The 27,953-nt window shown below is 51.0% G+C and overlaps 1 protein-coding gene across 3 annotated transcripts; it reads left to right on the forward strand.

Moving 5' to 3' along the window:
* The first annotated feature begins 757 nt into the window (after positions 1-757).
* Positions 758-27,917, forward strand: CSF2RA (colony stimulating factor 2 receptor subunit alpha). Of its 3 annotated transcripts, XM_059156986.1 has the most exons (13): positions 758-864; positions 5,581-5,682; positions 6,870-7,012; positions 8,256-8,379; positions 11,427-11,556; positions 11,644-11,816; positions 13,567-13,700; positions 14,600-14,629; positions 15,370-15,505; positions 17,106-17,202; positions 18,879-18,960; positions 19,124-20,247; positions 21,305-27,917. In XM_059156986.1, exons 1-12 carry the CDS (start codon positions 801-803, stop codon positions 19,226-19,228), a joined length of 1,320 nt encoding a protein of 439 aa, XP_059012969.1. In that variant the 5' UTR covers positions 758-800; the 3' UTR covers positions 19,229-20,247; positions 21,305-27,917. The 3 variants fall into 3 exon arrangements, with proteins under 3 accessions (XP_059012969.1, XP_059012970.1, XP_059012971.1); XM_059156987.1 differs by lacking the exons at positions 18,879-18,960; positions 19,124-20,247; positions 21,305-27,917 and adding an exon at positions 15,637-16,014; XM_059156988.1 differs by lacking the exons at positions 758-864; positions 8,256-8,379 and having other exon boundaries at positions 21,305-22,105.
* Positions 27,918-27,953: the final 36 nt, after the last annotated feature.

Raw genomic sequence — 27,953 nt, forward strand, 5'->3', positions numbered from 1 at the left:
AAGATATGATGTCCCTCACTTCCTGAGATGCTCCATTGACCATGAGTACCATTATCCCAGTGGTCATTAGCATGTCCTCCATGGTTCAGATGAAACACTTCCCACTCTCAAGCCCCCTATGGTTCATCTCCTCATCCCAACGTCCCATGCTGAGAAATCCAGCCCCCATGGCCCATCTACTCAACCTTGTCTTGCAATGAGCTGTAAACTTGCTCCCTACCCACTCCACTAGGTTCTAATCAATAAAGGTGCCCAATAAAGCTCTGATGAATTCAATGGCACAAAAGTAGCCCCATGCCCAAAGCCAGCAAGCTCATAGCATCCTGGGCAAACTCAATGAGCCATTTGGTTAAACCTTGAGAAGATGAGGTTCTCCACATCAATGCTGAAGGGGAGTGGTTCCTTCAGGAAGTGGGAGCCATGGACACATCGCCTGCCTATCTGACTTTCATTGGCTGACATCTTCTCTGTGTTCTTCATAGACAGTGGCAGCCCAAATCTCAACACCTCTCCTCTTGCGCTCGGCTTTGCTCTGCATTCCCAGCCAGCACGAGGGCTGTGTGTGGGGGTGTGCACGAGTGTGTGGGTGTCACCCCCATGATCCACTCTCTTCTGGGAGCTGAGAAGCTGACGGGCTCACTCACCATCCACAGGTTTCTCAAGTGTGTGTAATGAGAAAACATCACAGGAAGGGGTGGGCGCTAAGGAGAAAAGGGAAGTCTAGGGTTGAAATGTCTTGACAAGGCAATCACTGTGCTCACTTTGTGACCAGGCAGAGAGCTGTCCAAGACGACAGCCAGATGTCGGAGCACCGGGAAACTGAGAAAGAAAACAGGTGGCCAGAGCAGAGCCCGGTGCGGTGGGGTAAGGCGGCTCCCTTCATTCTCTGACTCTCAAATGTGCTTTGTCACTCAGGTAGCTATTTCTGCTCCTGTTGCTTCTGCTGGCAGCTCCTGCTGCAGATCAAGGAGCACCTAGGGGTGGGAAGTGGGAATCTCTGAATGAAGGCACCCAACAGGGAGGCAGGCACTGAGCTCGTGGGCACTGCATTGAAAGGTCTGAGTTAGCCCCAGGGATTAGCCACCTTGCCCTGGGAGCAGGCTGAGCCCCTCTCACAAGTCTGTGTATGTGAATATTAGAAGCCACTTTGGAATTACTACAGAGGCTTGGATGCATGTGGTCATCCACAGGGGGAACCAGTGGTCTCTGGATCCTAGGGAGACACTTTGCTAGCAGTCACTTATCTCAGATCCCCTGGCCACCAAGTGCAGAGCCTAGCCAACCTGGGGGACAGGTGTCTTTGGGGACCACAACCTTTCCTTCCCTGTGTTGTCTCAGCAAGACGACTGATTGCATTCCCCCAAAGGGCAGGGATCTCAACATCCAAGCTCATCCAACGGATGCCCATAGATCAGCAGCACCTGCATGGCCCTGGGTCTTTGATCTGACCTAGTGTGACAGATGGAGCCGGTGTTTCTGTAGAACTTTAGGTTTATAGAAAGGGGAAGAAAACCCGGTCTGGGGAAAACTGAAAGGAGAAGGGAAAGTGGGTAGTCTGTGGACAAAAAAATAGCCAAGTGACATCTCAGTTTTCAGTCTTATGAAACAAAACCCCAGGCAAATCCACAGAGCAGGAGGGAAGAATGGGGAGTGCTGGCTTCATGGAGGTGGGGGTCCTCTTTTGGTGGGGAATGAGAATGACCTGACTCAGGAAAAGGTGATGGTTGAGCATTCTGGATCCGTTGCATTTTGAGTTGTACGTTCCAAGGGATGAGCTCTATACTGTGTGAATGTCACCTCCGTTTTTAAAAATCAAGGCAAAAATGAGGTAAACGGACCATGAGAGTTCCCTGAACCTCACTTTCTTACCCACTTGCATGAGGATACTAGGAATGGCCTCCTAGAATGAGTGTGAGGGAGAAACTAGGAGCCAAGTGGAGCGTGCCTACGCATGGTCGGCCCAGGCTGTGGAGAAATCACAACACTGATTACTTCATGCTGCCGCAGAATTATCCACTGTTGGCCAAGAGCCCCACATTGTGAGTAACCATGTAATTGAAACAGCAACCCTTGCTAGATCATCTTGCATGGTGCTGTTGGGTATGTGATAATGTCGCTATTTGGGTTTTATTAGGGGTTGGTTTTTTTTTTTTTTTTTCTTAGATCAAGTTTACTGAAGTTTATGCTTTTGCTCCATCATGATGAGAGGCAAGTGGAGTTCAGTTTAGAGGAAGCGGAATGGGGAACTGTCCAGCTGAGGGTGTATTCCTATGCAGATTCCTTCTGATGGGGGGATGGGTTGTGCATCTGTAGGCACCTACTTTATGTACAGCCCCAAAGCTGATGCTGTGGGAGGCTTGAAAAAGGTGCAGGAAAGCATATTCCAGAAGCTTACCAGGGATGAATGGGATAGGGATGCTCCCTGCCTTGCTGTACTGAACCACCCTCTCCTAATTAAGGGTGGCTCTGTTCAAAGATTGCAGATGTGGAAAGCAGGGCAGAGAAAAGACAGCAACAGCAAAGGGGAAGGGTATTCCCCAGGATCCTCTCAGGTGCATCATAGAGGCCCCCCAACCCCATGCCAAGAACCCTGGACAAGAAGGGCCGGTTGGAGCAGGGTTTAGCTTGCAGATGGAGGAGTCCAGGAACTTACTCCATAGCACTGGAGTATAAGGTGTGTGGGAGGCCACGGACATTCGGGAAGGTCTGCTCCATGGTTTTTATTTCCTCTTTTAGAGCAAGGGTGGTGCCCTAGGAGGGAGTGGGCTTGGGGAGGTTGGGAGGCAGGAACCCAAGGTTGTGTGCCACTCCCCAGGGGCACTGTGGCACAGGTGCGCACACCTGGCTTGGGGAACTGGCTGGACTCTGCATCGTTGGGCTCCAGCCTGGGAAGCTGGTGCAGGGACAGGGGAGAAGGGGCTGGAGATTCTGGACAAGCCAGTTGACCCTCAAGGGCAGGGAATTCACAGCTCCCAGGTCTGTAGGGGCAAGGATCAGTAAGGTAAGGGATCCTATAGGTCCTACAGAGGGCAGACAAGCCCTCTGGGAGGGGCTGCACATCAACGAAGGGAGGTGCCAAAATGTGCTGAACTAGCCACGTGTGGGAGGGAGGCGCTGGGTCCTGGCGGGAGCCGAGCTTCAGGGGAGTCCGGGGGAAGAAGAAGAGAGTCTGTGAAGATGGGTGCCAGCTTGGAGGTGAGGACATGCAGGTCCACAGGGTGGGTGTTGGGGGTGTGATGGCTGGATCTCCAAAAAGGAGACACTGGAAAGAATGAAACAGAGAAGGAATTGGTGATGGAGATGTCTAAGAGGGAGAAGGAGAGGAGGAGAAGGGAGCAGAGAAGGTAGGAAGAAGGAAGGGAAAGAGAAAGCAGGGAAGAGAAACGGGAAGGAAAGAAGGAAAGAGGGAAGAAATTTGTGGCCGTTCGTTCGGTCGGCCCCCAGGGAGGTAATACACCAAGAGCAAAGAGACAGTGTTGAGACCAACTGACTCTATAAACCCAAGGACGTGACAGAGAGAATGACTGTGCATGGTCAAAGAAGAGAGGAAGGAATCTGCAAGAGAAGGGAAGGCTTTGAAAGGATGAAGTCCCGGGGAACACAGAGAGATGAACAGCAGACAGTCAGCGGCTGACGGGGAGAGAAGTTGGAGAGATGGAAGGCCCCATTACAGAGCACAACAACAACAACAACAACCGAAGAGCAAACACCAGCAGAAATCCCACCAGGGCAATGCTGGGCAGAGCCCAAGATGCCATCCCAAACCCACGCAGACCATCAGATGTTCTTTGTCGAGTGCAGCTGTCCTCGAACAGAGCCCTTTGCTTTTGTACTTACGTGTTGAAATGTTTTTAATAGCCTTTTTTTTTTTGCCTTTTTTTTTTTTTTTAAGAGCAGTTTTCGATTTACAGAAAAATTCAAGTGGGAAGTATAGGGGATTCCTACGTACGTGCTTCCCCGTTCACCCCGTCTCCACACTTATTAATATTGGGCATCAGTGGGGCACATCCGACATCACCGATGGGCCAATATTGATCCACTATTATTGATTAAAGCCCACAGTTTACATTAGACTCACTCTTGGTGTGGGACGTTCTATGGGTTTGGGCAGATATAGAGTGACATATACTCATCATCATAGAAATATATGGAGTAGTTTCACTGCCCTAAAAAATCCCCTCTGTCCTGCCTGCTCATCTGTCCCTCCCCCAAACCCTGGTGACGACTAATTTTTTTTTCTGTCTCCATATTTTTTCCTTTTCCAGAATGTCGTAGAATCTGAACCTTCCCAGATGTAGCATTTCAGACTGGCCTCTTTCACTGAGCAAATGTATTTTAACATCCCCTATGCCTCTCGGTGCACTTACCCCTTTTTATTTTCCTCTTTTCTTTTCTTTTTTTTTTTTTTAACATATCGTTTTTGATTCTTGCGAAACTCAAGTTTTAAAAAAAGAGGAAAAAAAATCTCAAAAAAAAAAAGAAAAAAAAAGCTGTTATTACCATCATGGAAACCTGAGCTATCATTCCTTTTTTCTTCCCCCCAAAATCCATTCTAAAAACTTTCAGAGCATGTGTAAACCATACTCACATTAAAATTTCTTAAATAAAAATGTAAAAATTTTAATTATAATTAAATGAGAAAATAATCAAAGTGGGTGTAATATTCCCCAAAAAGCATCTTAAAGTCACTGTTACGTGTCTTCCATGGCTTCAAGGCTCATCTGAACCATGAACCATGAAGACAGACAGGCTGGTTTGTAGGTAGATTTGCAGCGCAGCAGTAGTATATCTCCACGTTGTAGGAGATCTTTTTGCAAGCTGTCCCTCTCAGGACGCTGATCCTGGAGAAAAGAGAAGTCAGCGGTGGGTTCCTGTTTTGGACCTCTTGTGGGCTCTGGCATAGGTGGACAGCCCCAGAGGACCTAGAATCCCAGTCACTTCCCCAGCTTAGACTGGGGAAGGGCCTGGTGAGCTTGTGCTCCACCCCTGTCCCTGGCTAGAGAGGGAGGGACATGTCCAGGAGGCCAGGTATGTGGAGCCACAGCCTGATTCATGGGTCCAGCAGCCTGGGAACAACCCGGCCTGACTATCTCCACTGTTCTTTTGTGGACAATATGTTCATAAAGGGGCTGCCGATCCTAGACTTGGCCATACATCTTAGGGAGTGGATCTTAGTACCTGTGATAGACAGGCTAATGTCCCCAGAGATGTCCATATCCTGATCCCCATGTGGTGGACAGAATCATGGCCCCAGAGACATCCATGTCCTCCCCCAGGTTACAGACAGGAATGAAGCCACAGCTTGTGGGCAATTTGCCCCAGTGGCACAGAGTACGACGGGGTGGATTGGAGCCCCGTGTCCACGCCGAAGGACAGGCCCTTGGTTCTGCCCCACCCTGAAGCTGGTTGTAACCTAGAGACCCTCTGCAGCCAGCAGTGACCCCCGGCTGGCCAGGTCAGTAGGCTGACCATCAGGCTGGGTTTAGTCCTGCACTCCCTAAGGAAACCTCACTGGGGCAGCCTTGCCAAGAATCCCCATGAAAGCTGATTTCCTCAAAGTGTGACTGTTTGTCCCTGCAGGTTTTCCTCATCCTTTGGGCAACCCCATGCGACTCCTGGCCATAACCATCCTGTTCTTCATGCTGCTGGACACAGTGTTCCTCCAGACTCTGGAGCATCAGGGTAAGTGCGTGAACCTGTTTGACCCTTCTCTGCTTGTCTCATTCCTACGTCCCGTGTGTCTTGGGGACACATCCTGAGTCCAATCGCATTTCATCTTCGTACTCATTGGTCAGCCAAGTGGCACAATCCAGGGTCACCAGAAGCTAAAGTATTTTCTTGATCATGCTCTGAAAGCCCCTTCCTGCTCCAGGCTTATGACGAGGTCATCCACCCTAGATGCAAACTGTAGGTCATCAGCCCCAGGTCTGAGCTACGGACATGGAGGGTATCGCCCTGGCAGGGACTAATAAACATCTTGACTTAAACAGGTGGACAGAGGATACAAAGTGAGGCCACACACACTCAAGTCCCACCCCTTGGCAAAGGCAACGTTGACTGACCAGGAGCATAGAGGCCATGTGGCTGAGAGTTTCAGTAGACCAATGGACAATGGGCAGAACATCCTTAAGAAATGAACTCTGGCCCATGACCTGCAGCAACCTGCCCAAGGGACCAGCCCTCATCTATGGGGACCAACCCACAGAGCCAGCCTGCTGTCTGCACGTTAGATGTGGAAAAAGCCAGATGTCCATCCCCATGACAACCCAAGGAGCTAAATGATTCCTTCTGGAACTACGGGCCCCCAGTGCCCAGCACTTGATTCATACCCAACTGCTTCTCTGTGTTTTGACCCCAGTTCCTATACAGGACCAACTAGAGAAAGCCAGATATGGTCCCCTAACCAGTCCCATGGGATGTTCTCCTGTAGTGAGCCACCTGCATTCCCACACCCACAGCCTCTGCTCAGGACACAGCTGAATATTCCCTTTTGCCCACTGTGAAACTTGCCCGCTCCCCTGTCTCCCCTTGGTCTCTGACAAATGCTAGTGGTGGTGGCCAACTTCTTCACCGTGGCACGCTGTGAGTCTACAGCCTCTGGTGCTCTCTCTTGGTAGGCCTTGGCTTACTGGCATGATAAAGCATCTTAACATGGAGAAAGGGCACGGAGGTCCAGGTAGGAAGAAGAGATCCATCAGGGGGAGATTCCATGATGCATGTGTCAATGCCTTGAGGCCATCTATGTGGATAAAGGAAAGGACACCATGTCCCAGTCTTGATCTTGGCTTACAAGACATGGGATGGGTCAGCAGGCAATGCGTAGAGGCGGGAAAAGTGTGATTTCTGAAACTGGTGATCCTTTCTTTCAGATCTTCCAAGTGCGGAAAGGGTCCCCCGTCTGAATATGAAGTTTGATTCTTGGAGAATGAAACTGAGTTGGGACTGCGAAGAAAACACTACCTACCTCGAATGTGTGATGATTCACAAGGAGGATGGACCAATCAGCATAATAGTAAGACAGATTCGTTATGGACTATTGCTTTCCTTTACAAAGCTTCTGTCAAGTTAGAAACAAGGCAGCAACTGGTGGAAACAGAGAGCAGGTGTGTGACCCTGAGACACATCTAGGAGACATGCTTCTGGGTGCACCAGGAAAGTTAAGTTCTGGCCTGTGTCCAAGAGGTGCACCCTGATTCTCCAGGGAACTGAGGAACTCCTTGGAAAATGTCTTATCCCAAAAGGGAAGGGCGTTCAGGGCTCCCGGGTGAGGAGCCCCAGCCCAAAAATTCTATGAGGTTAGCCCTGGTAGAGGCTGCAGGGTGGGACCCTCAGGGATGCTCAACCACCCACGGAAGGAGAAATGAGGTAGGCTTTTGGAATGAGGGCTCCAGTGCAATACAGGTAGGTTGCAATCGGGCACACAAATGGTCCCAGAATTTCCAGCAGTCACTTTCAGGGAGATGAAATAGCCAATGACAGTTCCTCCTTCAGGGGCAAGACAAATGGATTATTCTGGGACTTTCAGTCTTCTGTACCCCTTCAAGGGGTGTTGCTTAGGGGATCTGCCGTCCTACCAACAGAAAACAGCAGCCTTTTGCTCGACGGGTCCATCAAAAGTCATCCATGTGGCCGACTTAATCCTGAGAAAGAAATAGTTGGTCACCCGTGTTCCCTGAAAACAAAGTTAGTGAATAGATATGATGAAAACAAATAGATACATGAAATAGATGATACATGATACAATAGATGATACAAATAGATACATGAAATGAAAACAAATAGATACGTGAAAACAAACTGAATAGATACAATGTAAACATGACGGCTGCGGGAGAAAGGGGTATGAGATAAGACAAGAAAACGGAAAAACATAAAAGAGGGTGCGTTAAGCTCCACGATGCTTAATGTGATGAGAGATCTCGATGCTCAGAGCAGTGGTCCTCGGGTTAGCCTCACCTGAGAGCTTTGTTACAAATGCAGAATCCCCTGCCTACAACGGGCTGAACCAGAATCATTTTGACAAGATCCCCCGGGACTGAGGGCACACTAAAAGGGGACCTCTATTCCGACCTCCTAAACACTGGAGACTAGACCAGCAAGTCGAGGTGCCGCCTTCATGTGAGCAGGCTGACATCCACCCACCGAGAATGTCCATGGGTGGTGGTGGCATCTCGGGGTCCGTGGAAGAGCAAACAACACGGAGAGGAGAAGAAGAAAAGAGTTTCCTAATGTGCTGGCTGGTTGCATCTTTTTAGCCCCAGGAGAAAGAATGTCACTGCGAGTTTTCGGATTATTCTCTCCATGATGGAGTCACGCTTATGGTTAAAGTAAATAGCACCCAAAGACCGATTCCAGAAACACTGGTCTACGCTAACTCAGGTAGGGAAAACATCGCAGTGACCCTTCTGAACATCACTAGCTTCAAGGTAGAGACCTTCCCTTTATTTCTCTTCGGTTTTATTGAGATACACTTGACAATAGGTATTATACATATTTAAGGTATATAACTTAAAGCTTTGATAGACATACATGCTGAGAAATAATTATTGCAATTACGCTATTATCCCTCCCTTCGGCCCCTGGAAAACACCAATTCCTCTCTGTGTCGATGCATCTGCCACGTGTTGGCTATTGTGAATAATACTGCGATGGACATGGGGGTGCATCTATCTTTTTGGGATCCAGATTTCATTTCTTTTGGAAATACACCCAGAAGCAGGATTGCTGGGTCATATAGGAGTTCTGTGGTCAGTATCTAAACAAAGATCCGTGTTTTCCACAGTGGCCACACCAACGTACGTTCCCAATGACACTGCACAGGGTTCTCTTCTATCCACATCCTCACCAGTATTTATCTTTTTTTCCTCTTTAATAGTAATTAAGTGACTATTAAAAGTGTGTGAGGTAGTAGCTCAGTGTGGGTTTTATTGATGAGTGACGTTGAGCATCTTTCTGCATAGCTGTGGGCCATCTGTACGTATTCTCCTGAAAAATGTCTATTCGGGTCCTCTGCCTGTTCAGTTTACGTTTTGTTTTGTTTTGTTTTCTAGTTTTTTTGGTTTTGGGGAGCTTTGGGCTTTTTTTGCTGTTGGATTGTTTGAAGTCCTTATCTGTTTTAGATATTAAGCTTTTATCAGATAGATAGAGATTACAGATATTTTTTGGGTTTGATGCCTGCGCTGTTGGTGTCATATCCAAAAAAATCTTGGCCAAGACCAATGCCAAGAACGTTTTCCCGATGTTTTCTTCCACATGTTGTATGGTTTCAGGTTCTGTGTTTAAGTCTCTAATTGATTTTGACTTGATTTCCATACACAGTGACATAAGGTGACACCGTTTCATTCTTCTGCTTTTAGATGTCTATTTTTCCCATCCCCATCTAGTGAAGAGGGAACGCTTCATCCATTGTCTGTTCTTGGGACTCTCAATGAAGGTCCACCCTGTTGACCATAGATCTGTGGATTTATTTCTGGGCTCTCTGAGGTCCCATTGATCTATGTGTCTATCTTTAGGCCAGTGACATACTGTTTTGAGGACTATAGCTTTGCAATGTATTTTGAGATTAGGAAATGCGATGCTTCTAGCTTTGTCCTTGCTCAAGAGTGCTTTGGATCTTTGGAGGCTTTTGTTGAATTTTAGGGTTCTCTTTCTATTTCTGTAGAGAACGCCATTGGGATTTTGATAGGGATTGAGTTGATCTACAGATCACTTTGGGTAGTATGGACCTTTGGTCACCACTAGTTATCTCAATTCACAACCACGGGATCTCTTTCCATTTATCTGTGTGTTCTTAAATCTCTTAAATCTCTTTCATCTTAAATCTTAAATCTCTTTCATCAATGTTTTATAATATTCATCAACATAATTTTATAATATTCAATTTACTTCCTTGGTTAAGTTTATTCCCAAGTATTTTACCCTTTTGGTTGCTATTATGAATGGGATTATTTCTTTTTTTTATTTTATTTTATTTTTAAGTAATCTATACACTCAACGTGGGGCTTGAAGTCACAACCCCAGGATCAAGAGCTGCCTGTTCTACTGACTGAGCTGGCTGAGCACCTCGGGATTATTTTTTTAATTCCTTTCTCGAATAGGTTGTTATTAGTGTATACCAATGCTACTGCTTTTTGTATGTTGATTTTATATCCTGCAACTTTAATCCATTTATTTATTAGCTATAACAATGTCCTTCATTTGGCCTTTAGTTTTTCCCACACATATGGTCATGCTATCATCAAACGGAGATAAGCTTACTTTTTTAAAAAAATTTGGATACTTTTATTTCTTTTTCTTGTCTAATTGTTCTGGCTAGGACTTCCCATACTATGCTAAATAGAAGTGGTGAGAGTGCCTACCTTGGCCTTGTTTCTTACCTTACAAGGTAAGCTTTCAGTCGTGTTTTTTGTTTTTCTTTTCCCCATTGAGTGTGGTTTTTAGCCATGGGCTGTCCATATTTGTTCTTTATTGGGTTGAGGCAAATTTCATGTATACCTATTTTATGGAGAGTTTGTTTTTTTTTTTTTAAGATTTTATTTATTTAATTTGACAGAGAGAGATCACAAGTAGATGGAGAGGCAGGCAGAGAGAGAGAGAGGGGGAAGCAGGCTCCCCGCTGAGCAGAGAGCCTGATGTGGGACTCGATCCCAGGACCCTGAGACCATGACCTGAGCCGAAGGCAGCGGCTTGACCCACTGAGCCACCCAGGCGCCCCGAGAGTTTTTTTTATCATGAATGGATGCTGAATTTCCTCCTACATTTTGAATTTCCTACATTGTGTGTAGCTACTGAGATGACTCTGTGATGTTTTCTTTCGTTCTATTAAAATGGTGCCACACAGCGATTGATTTCCATACATTGAATCATCTTTGCATGTGGGGATAAGTCTACTCAGTTGCAACGTGCAATCCTTTTAACGTGCCGTTGGATTTGCTTGTTAGTATTTTGTTAACGATTTTTTACATTTACGTTTATTAGGATATTGGGATGTGATTTTCTTTTCTCATCTCTTAGGGTTGTGATATCATGATGATCCTGCCCTCATGAAATGAATTTGGAAGTGCTGCCTCTTCTTCTATTTTTTGGAACAGTTTAAGAAGGATTGGGGGCAGGAGGTGCCTGGGTGGCACAGTCAGTTGAGCATCTGACTCTTGGTTTCTGCTCAGGTCCTGATCTCAGTTCATGAGATTGAGCTCTCCATTGGCCTCCATGCTCAGAGGGAAATCTGTTAGGGATTCTCTCTCCCTCCCCCTCTGCTCCTCCCACTCATGCTCTCTCTCGCTCTCTCTCACAAATAAATCAATTAATCTTAAAAAAAAAGGGGGGGGGGTTGGAATTAATTATTCTTTGGATGTTTGGTAGACATTCCAACCATGAAACCATGTGGTCCATTTCCCACAAATTATTTTGTTTTTGTGTCTTCGCAGGTGGGAATGGCACAGCTGCCCAGAATTTCTCCTGTTTTATCTACAATGCAAATTTCATGAACTGCAGTTGGGCAAAGGGTCAGGCTGCCCCTGATGATGTCCAATATTTTTTGTATATAAGAGACTCGAGGTAAGTGTTGAGCTCAGGTAGACAATCCCAAGACATATGGGCCAGAGGAAGCCCAGATTGTTCTCTGAACAGTTTTGAATTTTATAGGAAAAGAAGGGAAAGAGAGTGTCCTCATTACATAGAAGACTCGGGAACCCACGTGGGATGTCACCTGGAAGACCTTTCGGGACTAACTAACTACAATTACTTCCTGGTGAATGGTACCAGCCAAAGGACGGGGGTCCAGTTCTTTGATTCGGTTCTGTCGTGGAAGAAAATCGGTAAGAGCCACGTCCTGTGGTGTAAACAGATGCTTAACAGGTGAACTAAAGGGAGTTTGTGGGGAAGTTTGGAAGGATGGAAATTTTTTCTTTCATGGTTCTGGAGGCCAGATACAAGGAGGCCAGAATCAAGGTGTTAGCATGGTTGCTTCCTTCTGGAAGGAGGCCAACCCATCCTTTTAGTCTGAATTAAACCGGGTGATAAGAAGTGGTTCCCCCCAGAAGAAGCAAGAGTCTTCCAATACCCTCACAGCCTCCAAGAGCTGGCTGTCCAGACAGGAAGATGTTTTGCCTGAAGTCAGACTGTGAAGCCCCTTGAGGACCAAAGGCAGGATGTTCAAACCGGGAGATGGAGGTTAACTCTGACCCTTTTGCGGCCGTCCCCCATGGGTAGCACGCACAGCCTTCTCTTGCTGTTTTGGGGGACATCATTGGCAAATGGATGCCAACTCTCCAGTTAATCTACTTCACAGGCCATTGCCAACCCCGACTCTCCACCTCCACGTCACCTGTTGGGGGAGCTCCAGGTGTGTGTACCCAGCCAGGTAGCTGCTGTGCTCCCCACCTCTCAGGGTCTGCATTTCCTGCTCCTTGCTGCAAGACAAACGTCCTGTGGCCCAGACTCAGCCACCCACCTCCCGAGGAAATCCCCATTTTTTTCTTTTTCCCTCCCCATGTTTCTAACCTTTTTATTTATCTCAGGAAATCCCAATATTATTTCAAACTTCAATCCTGTGCCATTGTGACTGACAGTAAGAAATTGCATGTTTGGTCTCTGTCCTTTCAAGCACAGAACGACCACAATCCTTAGGAATTTCCCCCGGAGGAGAGCAGTAAGGTGTGCCTTTTGTTATGTTAAGCAGTTGACAGCTGAAAAGCCCCGAAGGACGGGGGGGGGGGGGGGGACGGTTGTCAGGGGAACCAACTAGGTGATTAAAGGATTGGAATGTTCAGTCCCCTCCTGTGACCTCCCGGACCGGGACTGGAAAGGAGCGGGTGGCTGACCTCAGTCCCCAAGGGGCAATGATTTTAATCACCGTGTTTACATAACGAAGCCTCCCTAAAATCCCAAAAGGATGGGGTTTGGACCTGGGTTTGGTGGACATGTGGGGGTTTGGGAAGAGAGATACCCCTGACGAGCCCCTTCCCCACACCTGGCCCCATGCATACTTTTTCTGGCTGTTCCTGAATTACAGCCATTTATAATAAACCCGTGATTAGTGAGTGAGTGGCGTGTTTCCTTGGGCTCTGTGAGTCGCTGTAGCAGATTAATAGAACCCGAGGAGGAGGTCCTGGGAACTTCTATCTGCAGCTGGTGGGTCAGAACCATGGGTAATAACCTGGATTTGTGACGGGCATCTGATCTAGGGGGGGGGAAGGGCAGTCTTGTAGGGCTGAGCCTTGGGAGATCTGACCCCACGTCCAGGTAGATAGGTCAGAATTGAGTTGAATTGTAGGACACCCCACCAGTTGTCTGAGAATAGCTTGATGGTGGGAAGGGGGACCCCACGCATCAGAACTGGGTGCAGAGTCCTACATGCACATCACAAAATGAGCACAGAACTGTCCTCCGTGCACCGCTGAAACGGTACACATCCCAGTGGTCTTCTTCCCCAAGAGGCAATACTCAGACCCACACAGACTCTGGCCTCTGTGTGACTCCAGGGAGCTGCCTGCAGAACTGGGTCTGACCTCCGTGGCCCAGCAGATGCCCGCTGGTTCAGGGGAGTGTCCTGGGATCTCATTACAGAAATATATAGCCCACCCAACAACATCAGCGTGTTCTGCAATGAGTCCCACTGCCTGATCTGTTGGGAAAAGCCCAAGACCCGATACAGGCTATCCAACATGGAGTTCAAATACCAACTGGACATCCAGAGAAAGGTGAGTGGACTCTGCCCCAAGCAGGACATTGTGCCTCAAGGAGAAGAAGGCAGCAGCCCCTGTGACTCACGGTGAGGGCCCAGGTCATGGGAGATGGGCAGGGCTAGGTGATCCATGGGGAGGAACACAGGGGTGGCTGTGTGGACAGGATGCTCTGGGCGTGAAGTTCACCACCACAGCCAGTCCAGGAGGGGTAGCCACACACCCAGCTGGATCCTGCAAGCCTTCAGAGGGCGCTGGAGATCTCCAAGCAGATGCAGAACAGAGAGGACCTTCTGCTACTTGTCCACTCAGACCCCACCTGGAGAAGAGGGATTTTCTCTACCACATCCAACTGGACCCAGTGTAGACAAGAGAGAGCCTCTGCTCCAAGTCCAACTGGACCCAGTGTAGACAGGAAGACTCTCTGCTCCACATCCACTTGGACCCACTGTAGATGAGGGGAACCCTCTGCTCCACACCCACACAGATCCAGTGTAGACAAGGGGGACTCTGCTTCCCACCCACATAGACTCAGTATAGACAAAGGGAACTCTCTGCTCCACATCCACCTGGACCCAGTGTAGACAAGAGGGAGTGTGTACTCCACATCCACATGGACCCAGTGTAGACAGGGGGACGCTCTGCTCCACGTCCTCTTGGACCCTTAGCTGGACCCATCAGTAGCTGGGGTTCCAGGACGAGGCATGATCAGGGCCATCCTCGGTGGCCAAGTCCATACCCGTGTCTGCGCGACTTGAGGAGAAGAATGTACAGAGGGAGCTCAGCCCTTCCCATGGCCCCAACTCTTGGGGTTACCCCGTGACTACAGTCCAAGGAGACAATGAACGGATCCTGTAAAAATCTTCAAAATGGAGAAAAGTAAACCTCGGTCTTTTTCTTTGTTTGTTTTTTTCTAGAGCAATAAGGAAAACAGCGAGAATCAACTGGTAAGTTAAGACTCTGACCCCAAATACCATCCCGTCACGTAACTGTCCAAGGTTACTCAAGTGGACACGTGGCCAGGATGAGGTGGGAGTTGAATGAGAGGGTGGCCGCTCCCGAGAGGGCAGTCCTGTCAGGGACGTAGGGAGGCTCCCAACAGTCCCGCTGTGGGAGGGGGGCTCGTCTGGGCACACCTGCCCTGTCCCATTTGTTGAAATTAGTGTCCTCCCCCCACGTGCATCTATGTTGGTCAAGAAAATACTCCTTTGGGTTTGAAGGAGATTGTTTCTTCCTTCAAAACGCCTCTAGCAGAAGATCATCCAAGCCCTTTATGGTGGCGTGTCCTAAGTCCCAGCACTACGGTGACCTCAGTGTCCTCTGCTGTGCAACTGGGGGCTTTTACTCAGTTAACGTCCTTCCTGGGACGTTACCCATCGGTGGCTCTGCTCCTGTCCCGTGTACCCCCCGAACGTTTTCTGCATCTGGGTTGATGAGCACCCAAGAAGTGTCCCATGGTGAGTGGACCATGGGTGGTCCATGGTGAATGGGGGATTTGCCCTTGATGCTGTTTCTCACGGTGAGGACACGGTTCCCCTTGTCCTCTATCCGCGGTGCATGTTCCACGCCTGGATCAGGAAAGCGTGCTTGGACACTGTCATACATCTCGGTGGTGGGAAAAGACATTCTAGCCCCTCTTTTTGGAAGGTGGGACACCGCGCTCTCACACTTTTTCTTTTGTCCAAAGATTGAGGTGCCCGGTAATTTGGAGAATAGCTACAACTTCCCAAGTCCGGAGCCCAGACCCAAGCATACTGTGAAAATAAGGACCTCGGACGCACGGATCCAGAAGTGGGGCGCCTGGAGCCAGCCCATTGAGTTCGGTACATGTCCTGGGCACGTCCCTCCATCCATCCCTGAGACCTTCCCATTCCTGTCCCCAGCCCAGGCCCTGCCACCACACCATCTCCAGCTCAGTCCCCATTCCCATCCTTGTCCTGGTCACCATCCCCAGAGACTCCCAGACGGAGGAATTCCCGCCCACGGGTCTCCACGGGGCTCTGTTCCTTCAAAGAATGGACAACCCACCCAGCCTTCCGCAGGGGCTGCCTCAGCTAGAAAAGATGAGTCACTCCTGGTCCACACCAACCTTGTTCACGTCATGCTCCCGGCCAGGGGAACGCGGACATCCACGTTGGGCGTGTTTTCTCCTCATCAAGAGGGAGCTATTCATTCCAGGGAACTTGATTACCAACGCCTTCCGCCATTTTCTTCCCTGGAACCTTGAAGGGTTGGCAGGAATTTAATGGTTTGGACCCAAAGCCCATAGAGTCCTCAAGAAATCTGCATTTCCGCACTACCTCTCCCTCCCGAATATTTTCAAAGCGTTTCAGTAAGCATTTGATGCATGCCATTTTGTGGGTTGGTTTTTTTTTTTTCCCCTGACCCAAAAGCAAATGAAAAAAATCCTTATTTTTTCCTCATATAAAATGTATGTGAAATATTCATCCAGAGGTAAAACGTAAGTTCGAAGAGATAAGACAGAGGCTTCTTTACTATGACTCCAAAATGAGGAACAACAAAATTTTAAAAAATAATAATACTAGGTCAATGGGCATTCATCAAAATTAAAAACCTTTGTATCACCTGGAATGGGCACTTTTTAAGTAAAATTGTTATTTTTATTATTTTTATTATTTTGTAAGAGAGCACATTTCGTCTATTAATATGGAAAACTCTCAAAACGCCATTCAATTTGGTTACGGCCATCCTCATAGGATTGGGTTTCCTTTCTTTTCTTTTTTTTTTTTAAAGATGTCACTTAATTTTTTTTTTTTTTGAGAAAGAACCAGAGAGGAAACACAAGCAGGGGGAGTGGGAGAGGGGGAAGCAGGCTTCACGCCAAGCAGGGAGCCCGATGTGGGGCTCAATCCCAGGACCCCGGGATCATGACCTGAGCCGAAGGCGGACGCTTAAGTGACTGAGCCCCCCAGGCACTCCGAAGGGAGTGAGTTTTTCAATTGGATTTCTTTAAAAACAGTAACATAAGATGTGCTCTTTTGGAAAAATAACAAATTATAAAAAGTGCCCATTGCAGACGGTTAGCAACCCACTACTAGTTGTGAGGCAACTTTATTCAAACCTGGAAATGGGTAATTTGGGGGTGGGGTTCATTGTTAATTCATTTAGTTATTTTTACTTTTTTTTTTTTTTTTTTTTTTTTTTTTTTTTTTTACTAATTTATGTTTCGGTCCATTTCTATATCGTGTCGTGGTGCCGCGCGAGCACGTTACCGTTGGGAGGGTCGTGAGGCTGCTTTGCCTCGTGCACGGCTCTGTGGGACGGGTTCGGGGTGGGCTCATGGGGGTCGATTTTTCCCGCTCTGAGCCTTTCTGGGAAGCCACAAGCCGGCGAGGGAAGGAGCCGGCCATGACCTGACCGTCCACCCGAAGGGGTCCATGGTGTGTCCCCCTCTGTCTGCAGGCTCCGAGGAAACCGCGCCCAGCCTCGTGCCCATCTACGCGCTGGTGGTCCTGGGGACCCTCATCACGGTCCTGACCCTCGGCTGCCTTTTGAAAAGGTAAAACCCCGTGGACGGGTTGGTGTCATCCTTGCGAGACGGACAAGGCGTTCGTTGGGAGGGAACTCAGAGAACCCAGTGCTGTGACGGCCCTCCGGGGAGGTGTAGCTGGCAGCCAACGGGGGCCTTGCCCTGACCCTCGAGGGGCAGCACCGGACGCACGTTCTCCGATGCTTCCAGGCCCCTGGGTTGCGCTGAGCCCACCCGTGAGCCCTGTCCCTCCAGCTGGACGTGGACGCGCACCAAGCTCAGCTGTCCTCACGGATCGGGCTGCTTTCAGCCTCATGGGAAGGACCTTCCTCTTTTTGGAACGTCTCCCCACAACCCCTCGTCCAGCCCTTCATGTCCCCCCATAAGTCTTGCAGAGTCCTAGGGGCCTGCCTAAGCCCACTCCTCCTACACCCTGTCGGGACCCAGGAGGTGTCCTCCGGTGCCCACCCCTCGATGACCCCGATCCTAATCTAGCGTCCCCTGTGCACTTCCCTGAGCACTGACAGGCGAGCTAACGGCACAGGAATGTAGCCTAGGGACAAGGACCGGACTCCGCCGGGCCTGCTGGACGGGAGCTGACCCAGCACCAGTCTGTGCTCTAGGGATTCCGGACCCGAGGGCAAAGGGGAACAGAGGCAGCCCCGCAACCCGCTGCCGGAACGGGAGGGAGCGCGTGCTTTGCATGAGAACAGTTATCTTAATGAAAAGCTGTTTGAGTTTCCTGTGGCCGCAGGGGAAAAAATGACCACAACCAGAAGGTTTGAAACAACAGAAATGAATCATCTCCCAGGTCTGGGGACCAGAAGTCTGAGATCCAGGCGGGGCAGGGCTGTGCTCGCTCCTGAGGCTCCAGGGGAGGGTTCTTCCCGCCTCTTCCAGCTTCTGAGGCTCCAGGTGTCCCCGGGCTGGTGGCCGCGTCCCTCTCATCTCTGCCTCTGTCCTCACATGGCTTCTCCTCTGCGTCTGTGCCTCCCCTTCTGTGTCTTGCGAGGACCCCTGTCCTTGGATTTAGGGCCACCCTGATCCAGGATGAACTTATGCTCCCTTGATTACAACGGCAAAGACCTGATCTCCCAACATGGTCCCGTTGCCAGATTCTGGGGTTCAGGACTTGAATATACATTTTGGGGGGACAGTACGGAGCTCAGCAGAAGCACCTTCAGGTGTCACAAAATCGGGGGTGCTGTCCCTTTGGTAAGAGAGAAAGCAACTGCCCATTTGAAAATGAAGCAAGACTGCAAAGACGGCAAAGACGAAGTCCGCTGTTTTAAGTGCAAACACTAGGATTCGGGGCAAACCGTTAACCCAGCACATAGAAACCAGCCACACCGGGAACCGCTGTTCATCATGGTGTGGATTTAGAAGGGACACGCGCCTCATGATCCGCAGGGACCCTGGGCTGCCCCGGCTGCCTGGGTCTGGCCACGTCCCCCACTCTAGTCCCTGTACCCAAGTGAGTCAGCGAAGGTTCTAGAAACATCCTAACCTTATGCGTTCCTATAGCGTGTCTTGTTGGCTCACGGATCTCAAATTTGAGGGGTCCCGCCGTGACTCTTCCGTAGAATTGTTCTCAGCGCGCGGCCCGCAGGCTTCTGCCACCGCGGGCAGGAGGACGCGTCCCTCCTCGCGGCCAGAAGGGCGTGTGTCCCCAGGCTCTGCACCTCACACGCTTCCGGTCTCCCTAGGTTCCTCGCATCACAGACTTTATTCCCACCAATCCCGCACATCAAAGACAAGTGGACGGACAGCCATCGGCCTGACCACCAGGTGGGTGAGGCGGGGACAGAGCGGAGAACCAGGACGGGGAGGACGCCCCAGCGCGTCTGCCCAAGGGGGAGCGCGGTGTCCTCGTGGGGTCTGGCTGGCATCCCGGTCCTGCTCGCCAGCTGACCTGAGACCCCAGCAGCCCCATGCTCCCTTTCCTCCTCAGGTCATCTGGGAGAACTTCACCTTGGACACGGAAAAAGGTGACAACGAGGAGATCCTAACGGTGCAAGAAGTCACAGTGGCCCCGGCGAGCGTGGAGACTGCATAGACGCTTCCAGCCCGGGAACATTCTGGAAGCTGCCCCTTTTTTTTTTTTTTTTAATTATCATTATTGTTGTTTTGAGCGTTTATTTATATAGTATTTTTTCTTTTTTTTACTTGAAAAGAATGTGATTTTTTTGCAAAGATGCCTGTCGTCGGAGGGCTCACTGAACGCGCTGGGACCCGACGCCGTGATGCACCTGCTTCTCTCCCGGGAAACAGAGAACTCTTCCTTGCTTTACGGTGGCTCAGATACTCTCCTGGCAGCAGCCACCAGGGCTGAGATGTGGGTCTCTGGCGTGTCTGTGGTCCCCATGGGAGCACTGCCCTCCCCTGTTTCTCCAATAGCTGCAGCCCAGCCCTGTATGGAGACCATTGGAGGGTCCTGACTAGTTATCTCCTCCGCAAAGTCCCGTTTGCCACCTAATGTGACACGTTCCAAGGCTCTAAGAATCAGGGTGTGGACATCTTTGGGGACATTGTTCCCTCCACCACGTGAGGATCAGGACATGGACATATTTGGGACATGGTTCTGTCTACCACATGGGGATCGGGACGTGGACATCTTTGGGGACATGTTTCCATCCAGCACCTGGGGATAGGAATGTGGACATGTTTGGGACATGGTTCCATCCAGCACATGGAGACCGGAATGTGGACGTCTTTGGGGACATGGTTTCATCCACCACTTGAGCATTGGGACATGGACATCTTTGGGTACATGGTTCTGTCTACCACGTGGGGATCGGAAGGTGGACATCTTTGGGGACATTGTTCTGGGGATCGGGATGTGGACGTCTTTGGGACATGGTTCCATCGACCATGTGGGGATTGGGATATGGACATCTTTGGGGACATGGTTCCGTCCACCAGACATGGATCGGGACGTGGACGCCTTCGTCTGCAGCATGGGCGGGGATGGGAGAGGACTTCTCGCGAGGATCCCGAGACCAGCTCTGCACCTTGACTTCTGAGACACGTGAATATGAAACCCCGCAGGCCGCCCGCCCGCCCAACCACATGAAGGTAAGAAGCAGGGAACGGTCTAGTACAGGTCTTGTTGAGACGAGAAGCAAGTCCCACGCAGGGAGGGAACGTGGCCGTGAAGGGCCACAAGCGCACATGCAGCGGGGACCTGCGGAAAGTCTTAGAAGCCAAGGAGAGAGTCTTGTGAAAACCAGAGCTCACGTGGCGTTGTGTTTGCTGATGAGGACAAAGCTCACAGGGAGAGCAGATGTATCTGGAAATATGGATACATGTAGACACAGAGACAGGTATATCCACTTAGATACATGCAGAAGAGAGGAAACAATGTATGTGGACAGATACACCGAGGGAAAGACAGACACATATTTGGAGAAAAATGGATGCGCATACATGCCAAAAATACACATGAATATGATTGATCGGAAGGAAGTGGTTCATACGATGGTGGGGCTGGTCTGTGTGACACCTGTAGGGCTGGTTCGTGACCTCGAGGTGGCAGGTGACAGTACAGACCTGAGGCAGAATTACTTCTCTGAGAAACCGTCACCTGATTGGACGAGGCCCACCACCCTTGAAGTAGACTGTTTAAGTTAGTGGCTTGTGGATTTTTTTCTTTTTCTTTTTTTTTTTTCTTTTTTTGTCTGAATTTATTTTTTTTCTTGGTCCCACCTGCAAAACAGTACTAGGAGAGTGTGTGATCGCATAACAGGGGGCTTGTCCCCTGTCTGGGTAAACACGTGAACGGATCATCCTGGAACCCTTTAAAATGGGAATGCATTGTGATGGGACTTGCAGTGGGTGCCCTGGCCATGTCCCAGGGGACACCTGCCATGGGGATGGACCCCTGGTCCCATTGCCACCTGTGCCTTCCCATAGGCTCCTGTAGGATCAGGCAGGACCCAGGGTGGGGGCTCCTGACAAAGTTTCAAGGAACAGAATCATATGCCCGGAGGCCTGAAGGGATCCCCCAGCTGCTCAACCTGATTCCAGAGGTGTCGGGGCTCTTCTCAGTCAGCTCCCCAGGAAATGAAAAGCAAAACAAAACAAAACCAAAAAGAAAAGGCTGATTTATAGCATTTGCTGCGTTTTGTTGCAGGTTGTCTGGCCCAGCCTCCTTGGAGTTACCAGTGACTTGACATCAGCACTAAATACTCTCAGATATTCAACGTGGACGCCTCAGGGTGTGCATGAGGTGGCCCCTGCTTGCCCCTGCCTCGAGGATTCCAACAAGCACTTGATGTGAGTCCTGTCCATCTGTCTGTCCGTCTGTAAGATGATGCCCAGGATGCTGGAAACCTGCCACCCCCCCTTCATCTCTAAGAAACACCATCACCCTCTGATGACGACTCCTGACATCTGATATCCACCCATAGATGGGGACCAAGACTTGTCCTTGGAAAGTAAATGCTGCTCAGAGTCCAGAGGGACCAAACTGGCCCCCAGGATGACAGATGCTCGCCCAGTGGAGGCCGTCCACCGAGGACAGGACCTCTGTGTTCCAGGAGTGTGACTGGTCGCCCAAGACGCCCCCACAGCAATGTCAGGAATAAGAGCGTGGACGGCACCAAAAGCATGCCCCTTGCACTTTGAAATTTTGCCCTGGAACAGCCCAGATGGGACTAAAATACTCTATGCACAGAAAAGAACAACCACAAAAAGGTGGTTTCTTTGAACAACTACCTTTGGCAAAATACGGATATAGGAAAATCTAAATCGTGTTGTGAAAGAGAGATATTTTACATGTAGGCTTTCCGCTTGCTGTTCCTGCTTTCCCTCTCCATTCTGCCTCCCGGGACACCCTCTCCACTCACCCGTAACGTCTATAAAAGACCGAGTTCCTGCACGTGTCCATGGAGGTGATATCAGTCATTAACACTTTAGTATGAATTAGCGATTACTCTCCCAGGCTGGTTCCATTTCATTTTCAGGTGTAAGTGTTGATGGTTTGGTGAAGTTTAATGGAATTTAAACTCAGGGGGGCAGGGGAGCTGGAGAGACTTCTTTTGTTCAGTAGACCTATTCAGTGACCCTGGAAGAACCCCGTAGGAAAGATGCCCTGGAGAAGCCCTGCACTACAAGACAAGGACAGTGTGGGGACACGATGAAGCTCCAGGAGAAGCAATTCCAGGTGCAGAGGGACCCCGGGACCCCACGCCACGCTGGGTCCACTGGAAATGCCTCTGCATCTGGATACTGAGGGAGTCTCATCCCAGCTCAGGGACTGACCCCAGAGGGCGCCCAAGAGGACTGGGGTCCGCGGATCCCCCGGGTAGGACTTCTGTCCGCAGGGTTAGGGTTAGGGTTAGGCCACGCCCCACACCTGGCAGGGGCAGCCGGTTGTGAGGACGGGAGGCAACCTGGGGGTCAGATGGAGCCGATGGGGGCAGCGCCCAGGACCCTGACATTGGGGTTTGTCCCTGGAGCTCTTTCTTCTCACAAGGAGGCCGCCTTCTGGGGAAAAAGACTCCCTGAAGCCTGTGTTACTGAGATGAACACTCTGGGGTCCCACTTGGCTTCCTCGTACTCACAATGTGAAGAACATTAGGGGAAGGGACACAACAGGGTGAAGAGGTCACAGTTCGGGGGAACAGAGTCAGGCTGGGCCCCATATTCTTGCAGAAGTACAAGAAGATTCCCCGCGGTGCGAGGAGCTCTCCTCCAGGAAACCAGACAACTAGGCAGGCCCTGGGGTTCCCAGGAGGCCGGGGAGGCGTATGGCTGCTTCCACTGCACAGGCATGGGGAGAGGGGCCAGGAGAGCCGGGGCAGGGCTGGCCACGTGTCGGGGACACGGGGACCCTGTGGAAGATAATGTCAGTCTAGATACGCAGGCAGGGCAGCCGGGGGTCGGGCAGGAGTGTTTGGACGAGTTTCCAGGGTGCTCACCACAAAGCAACACCATCCACAGGGTATCAGGACTCCACCCTTCCCACATAAACCGTCCCCAGCGGTGGAGAGCAGATCCGTGTGGATACGCCATCCGTATTTCTGGGATTTATAACCCAGCAGGTGGGCCGAGGGGTCCAGAGCCCCATGTTTGCTGCCTCACGTAGTTCCCGACGGCCCGTTCAGCTCTGTGGCCGCCGGCGTGGGGGTCTTGCTTCCCCGCCAGCCGGAGTTGCGCCGAAGATGGTGCCATATTGAATCCAGCCCCGCGGCGCGTCCCCTTCCAAATCAAAGCAAAGAGACAGCCTTCCCGCCAGCACTCCTACTGTTCTAGAAACTTCCCACTGGCTTCTGGGTTTGGGAGGCGGAGAGTCACTGGCTCCTGAAATAAACAGCAGGAGCCTAACTACTGCCTCATGCCTGGGAGACGTGTCCCCCATCAAACGGTAGCCCATTCTCTACCCAGGGCATAGTTGGGAGTTTGGAGACCCACGGGGGCAAGGAGTTCTCTAGAGGATACGCATCCCAAGAGCTGTATTTCCACGCGTGCACGCCCTTCATGGGGCGCCTGGGATCCCTCTTGTCTACATGGCGGGATAGAATAGTCTTTGAGAAGAGCAAACCGGGGGATACGGTCCATCTCATGAGAAGAGCCTTCCAAGGACACCATTTCTGTGGGAGGAGACAGGCCGGGAATGGTCGTCCGCATTCTGGAGAGTGCTGGGCACGTAATTACCCCGCTGGGACACGGAAGCGAGCGCTTTCCGAGCTCCCCCACCGGATCCGTCCATCCAGGCGTCATGGAGTGGGGTTCCTGTGGGAGAGGGAAGACACAGGCTCCCATAGAGATGAGGATCCGTCCCATCGTGGGGAAGCGTTGGGGAAACAGAGAAGCCTCGGGGACATAAACAGGATGGGAATCCTGCGCATCTCGGAGAGCTGAGTTTGAGGAAGCATGACACAGAGCCCCGAAACCCCGATGCACCCCAGAGGGACCAGGTGGGCGACTGGCCAGAGGGATTCTGCTGCAGGAAAAAAAAAAAAAAAAAAAAAGAGGAACTCGGAGATGCTGATAAAAGCAAGGGGCCGGCTTTGAGCTTGAGACAGACGCGGGCTGGGCTGGAAAGCTTCCTGTCTGGCGGGGAAATAACGGGGACCCAGCCGCCCGCCGAGAAGGAGGACCCCGTGGAGAGCACACAGGGCGTTTCTACAGACGCTGACCTGAGCGTGAATCGCGGGCCGCTGTCTGCACAGAAGGCTGTTGACCCGACTTTCTGCTCGGGCCCTCGGGCTGATCTCCGTCACCCCGCGGACCACGGCCTCACGGGCGGCCCATCAACCGGGCAGGACAACGCTTTCCAAACGGGCGGAGAACATTCCGGAAAGCTCGTGGACGAGTAAGTCTGAGGCTTCTCGCATCTGTGGGGCAGTGGCTTTGGTGTGATGCCACGGCAGGGCAGGCTGGGAATGGGAGGGAAACACGGTGCCAGCTCCGTGTGTCCCTCTCGGGACGGCTGGGGGGTGGACCGGTGGGCTGAGCACCCCCACGGCACCGAGACCAGAACCACCGTCTCGGGGAAGCCGCCGCGGGAGCGTGCCTTTCCCAGACGGGGTGCGTGAACGGTCGCGGCATCCGGCCAGTGCGCACAAGGCCTGGATGTCCCTCTTTGGGGCGTTTTTAAGGATCAAAGTCACCGAGGGTCGGGCTTCGCATGTTGATCGCTCAGGCCTTTCCACGGGGAAGCAGAAACCACTGAACCCGAGAGCAACGTTGAGACTCAGGCAAAGTTGGGGGGGGGGTGTCTGCAGCCTGAGGCAAAGCAGCGTCTCCGGGAAGAAGCTGGGTACGCTTAGTAACCCCCTGCCGGGGGTTGGGCGATCTCACCAGAATGCCGGAAAGAAAGCAGACAGGTGCCCAGTTCAGGACTAAACGCGTCGAACCCCTTTGAATTACGTTTGCCTATTTTCAGTGTCATAAGGACCCCGGGGTTCATTTTGGAAACACCCTGGTGCTAGGGACACATGGGCTTAACGGGCACCTCGTTGGGTTGACGCCATGAGAAGGCAAAGGGAGACTCTGTGAAAAATGCAGAAGTCCCAGGCCTGGCGCTCAGCGTCTCATCACTCCCGCGTGGGCGTCCCCGGCCTGGACACCGCCATGTCCCTCCGCCGGTCCCCGAGCCCCGTGCGAAATGCAGAAACACCCACGTTTTGTTTCCGTGCGCCTCGGGGACACAGCCTGTAGGTCGTGGCTCCTGTCGGTCTCCTGCAAGAAGAGGTTGAAGAGAATCGATGCGGCAGTTTCAGGACCCATCGGGAGTTTGCGGAGGGGACAGCTCATTCCCAGCAGGTGCCTGGGGTCCTGGATTCTGATTCTGTCCACACGGCGGGATGCCCCGAGATGACAGGACTGCATGTCGGCAGGCTGACCTGTTCTGAGGAGGGTTGGTACCCACAGAGACTCACACCCAGCCCCCAGCTCCCACCTCCGGAGTCATCAGGAATCCGTGCCTGTCTGGACCCCACTCTTGGGCCCTGAATGTGACACACACGGACCCCAATCCTCTGGCCCTAAGACTCAGAATACAGACACCACGGATGGTGGGGACAGCCTTAAACACTCAGCATCACCACGCCTTGTTTTCCTGGCGACTCTGCCGTAGGATCTTTTCCCTCTAACCTCTTAGATTCTGTTCCCGACACCCGCAAATTAAGCAGATAAAGGATTAACAGAAAAACCTGCCTTAACTTCATATATAGGCACTGGGATTCACAGAGAAAAATGCGGCTCGGGGAGACAGCCGGATGACCAGGGTGGCTGTTACAAATAGCCCAGATACGCCGATTTCAACAACTGATATTTATTGATCCCAGACCTGGAGGCTGAGAATCTGAGATCCAGGCAGGGCTGAGGCTGGTTCCTCTTAAGGCCCCTCTCCTTGGTGTGTTGACCCCGTGCCCTCCCTGTGTCCTTCCGTGGTCATCTCTGTGCATGTCTGTGTCCTCATCATCTCCTCCTATAAGGACCCCCGTCCTATGGGATCAGGGTCCATTCAATGGCCTCATTTTACCTTAATCTCTTTAAAGACTCCATCTCCAAATACTGCCTCATTCTAAGGTCCTGGGAGCAAGGGCTTCTACATGTGAATTTTAGGGGGTCGCGACTCAGCCCCCAGGACTCCCCTTTCGTGGAGAAGGGACACGTCCACCTCACTGCTCACAAGCCCCCTTAGGCCAGCACCACAGCTCCTGATCCTGAAAATGACTCTTTTCCCTCAAAGCATTTTCTCCTCTATGGGCTTCACAGGTCGCTCCGGAACTTTATCGCTGGGGCCTGGCTCTGTCCCCTCTGAGTTTCTCCAGCAGCCGACCCTGAGGTTCTGTGTGGCCCTTCTGTGGTCTGTGTTCACACGGCTCCTGACCCAGCACAGGCCCTTCCCCAAAGGGTTCACTTCCCCTGGCCCGGCCACGTCGGTCCTTCCTGTCCTGAATGTGCACCTCCAAACAGACCTCGGACTTCCCTTTGTGGCCCGTGTATGTCACTGTGTTTCCTTCCTTGTGGGGAACATGTCAGCAATGATCCCAGAGTGGCCGATGGACATCAGTGGCGTGGCGGGGCCACAGGGGAAGGTGAGAAGCTGTGAGCTGGAAGGTGCCTGAGACCTGCCACCAGCAGGCACAGGCAGGTCAGCCCCTGCCTCAGAGCTGACCCACAACAGGTGCATTGAGAACGCCTTCTAGTTGGGCTGGTCTTTGATGGGCCGGTCCAGAGCACCTACCTCTCACCCACTGCTCTGGTATATGGAGCCCTGCACCCCAAGCCGAGGGGCCAAGGTCAGTCTTGAAGGGCACCACACCACACTGCCCTCCAATGTACCTCTTACGGATATGGAGGATTTTGTGCAACAGGCCACGGAGAACCAGCAGAAGCAGGAAAAGCTCTCTATGTCTCCGTAACTACCAGAAGACAGAGGACATAAAGTTCCCCGTCATGAAGGAAAATTACATTCATAAATAAAATTTCTAACGGCATAAACGTTTCTATACCAGGAAGATGACTACACCCAGAGATTTCTTATCATCTGAGAGATTCTTAAGAACAAGAGCCTGTATTTATCACTCATTTCCTGCTTTCCCTTTCCCCATAAGGCCTTTCCCCGTTCGAAACCCAGAAACCCCCTTTCCAATGTTGAATTGAAGATGGTGCATAAGCCGTGATCATCTGACTGTCTCCCTGAGCTGCATTTTCCTTCAAGAACCCCCATGCATATATAGTGTAGTTAAGGCTGGTTTTCCTGTTAATTGTTTATCTGCTTAATTTGCGGGTGTCGTGAACAGAATCTAAGAGGTTAGAGGGAATCGATTTTTCCTCCCCTACAACCTCTACTCTCTGAACCTCTCATTTCCTCGCCTCCGTCCTAGGTCTGTCCTATGTAGGAAGACTTCTCGCTCACTAATGAGACACAGAGCAGAAAGGAGTAGACCTGCCCCCCCCCCCCCCCCCCCGCCAGGGAGATAAACATCTCTCATCCCTGGAGGTTGGAAAGAGGCTAAAACACTCTGATGGCCTGAGGGGTTTGTGTACTCTGAGTCTCTGGTGGCCTCCAGGCTCATATCGGTTTTTTCTACAAAGACACTTCATCCTTGGAGCACGTGGGCAGCTCAGCTGATGAAACGTCCTGCTCCTGATTTCAGCTCAGGTCGTGATCTCAGGGCATTGGGCTCTGTGCTCAGCAGAGAGTCTGCTTGCAATTCTCTCTCTCTGCTTCTCCCCCCACCCCACCCTTCTCTCTAAATAGTAATAATGATAATGATGATTTTTTTTTTTTTAAAGATTTTCCATCCCAGCCAGGTGACCTG

The sequence above is a fragment of the Mustela lutreola genome, chromosome X (genome assembly GCF_030435805.1).
Source record: "Mustela lutreola isolate mMusLut2 chromosome X, mMusLut2.pri, whole genome shotgun sequence".
NCBI lineage: Eukaryota > Metazoa > Chordata > Mammalia > Carnivora > Mustelidae > Mustela > Mustela lutreola.

What these genes read in the sequence shown, in the direction of transcription:
- CSF2RA (XM_059156986.1), top strand. Translation starts at nt 801, where the DNA reads ATGTCGGAGCACCGGGAAACTGAGAAAGAAAACAGGTGGCCAGAGCAG. An exon ending in ATGGACCAATCAGCATAATA is followed by an intron (nt 7,013 to 8,255) that starts GTAAGACAGATT and finishes GCATCTTTTTAG; the next exon opens with CCCCAGGAGAAAGAATGTCA. An exon ending in ACTGGTCTACGCTAACTCAG is followed by an intron (nt 8,380 to 11,426) that starts GTAGGGAAAACA and finishes GTGTCTTCGCAG; the next exon opens with GTGGGAATGGCACAGCTGCC.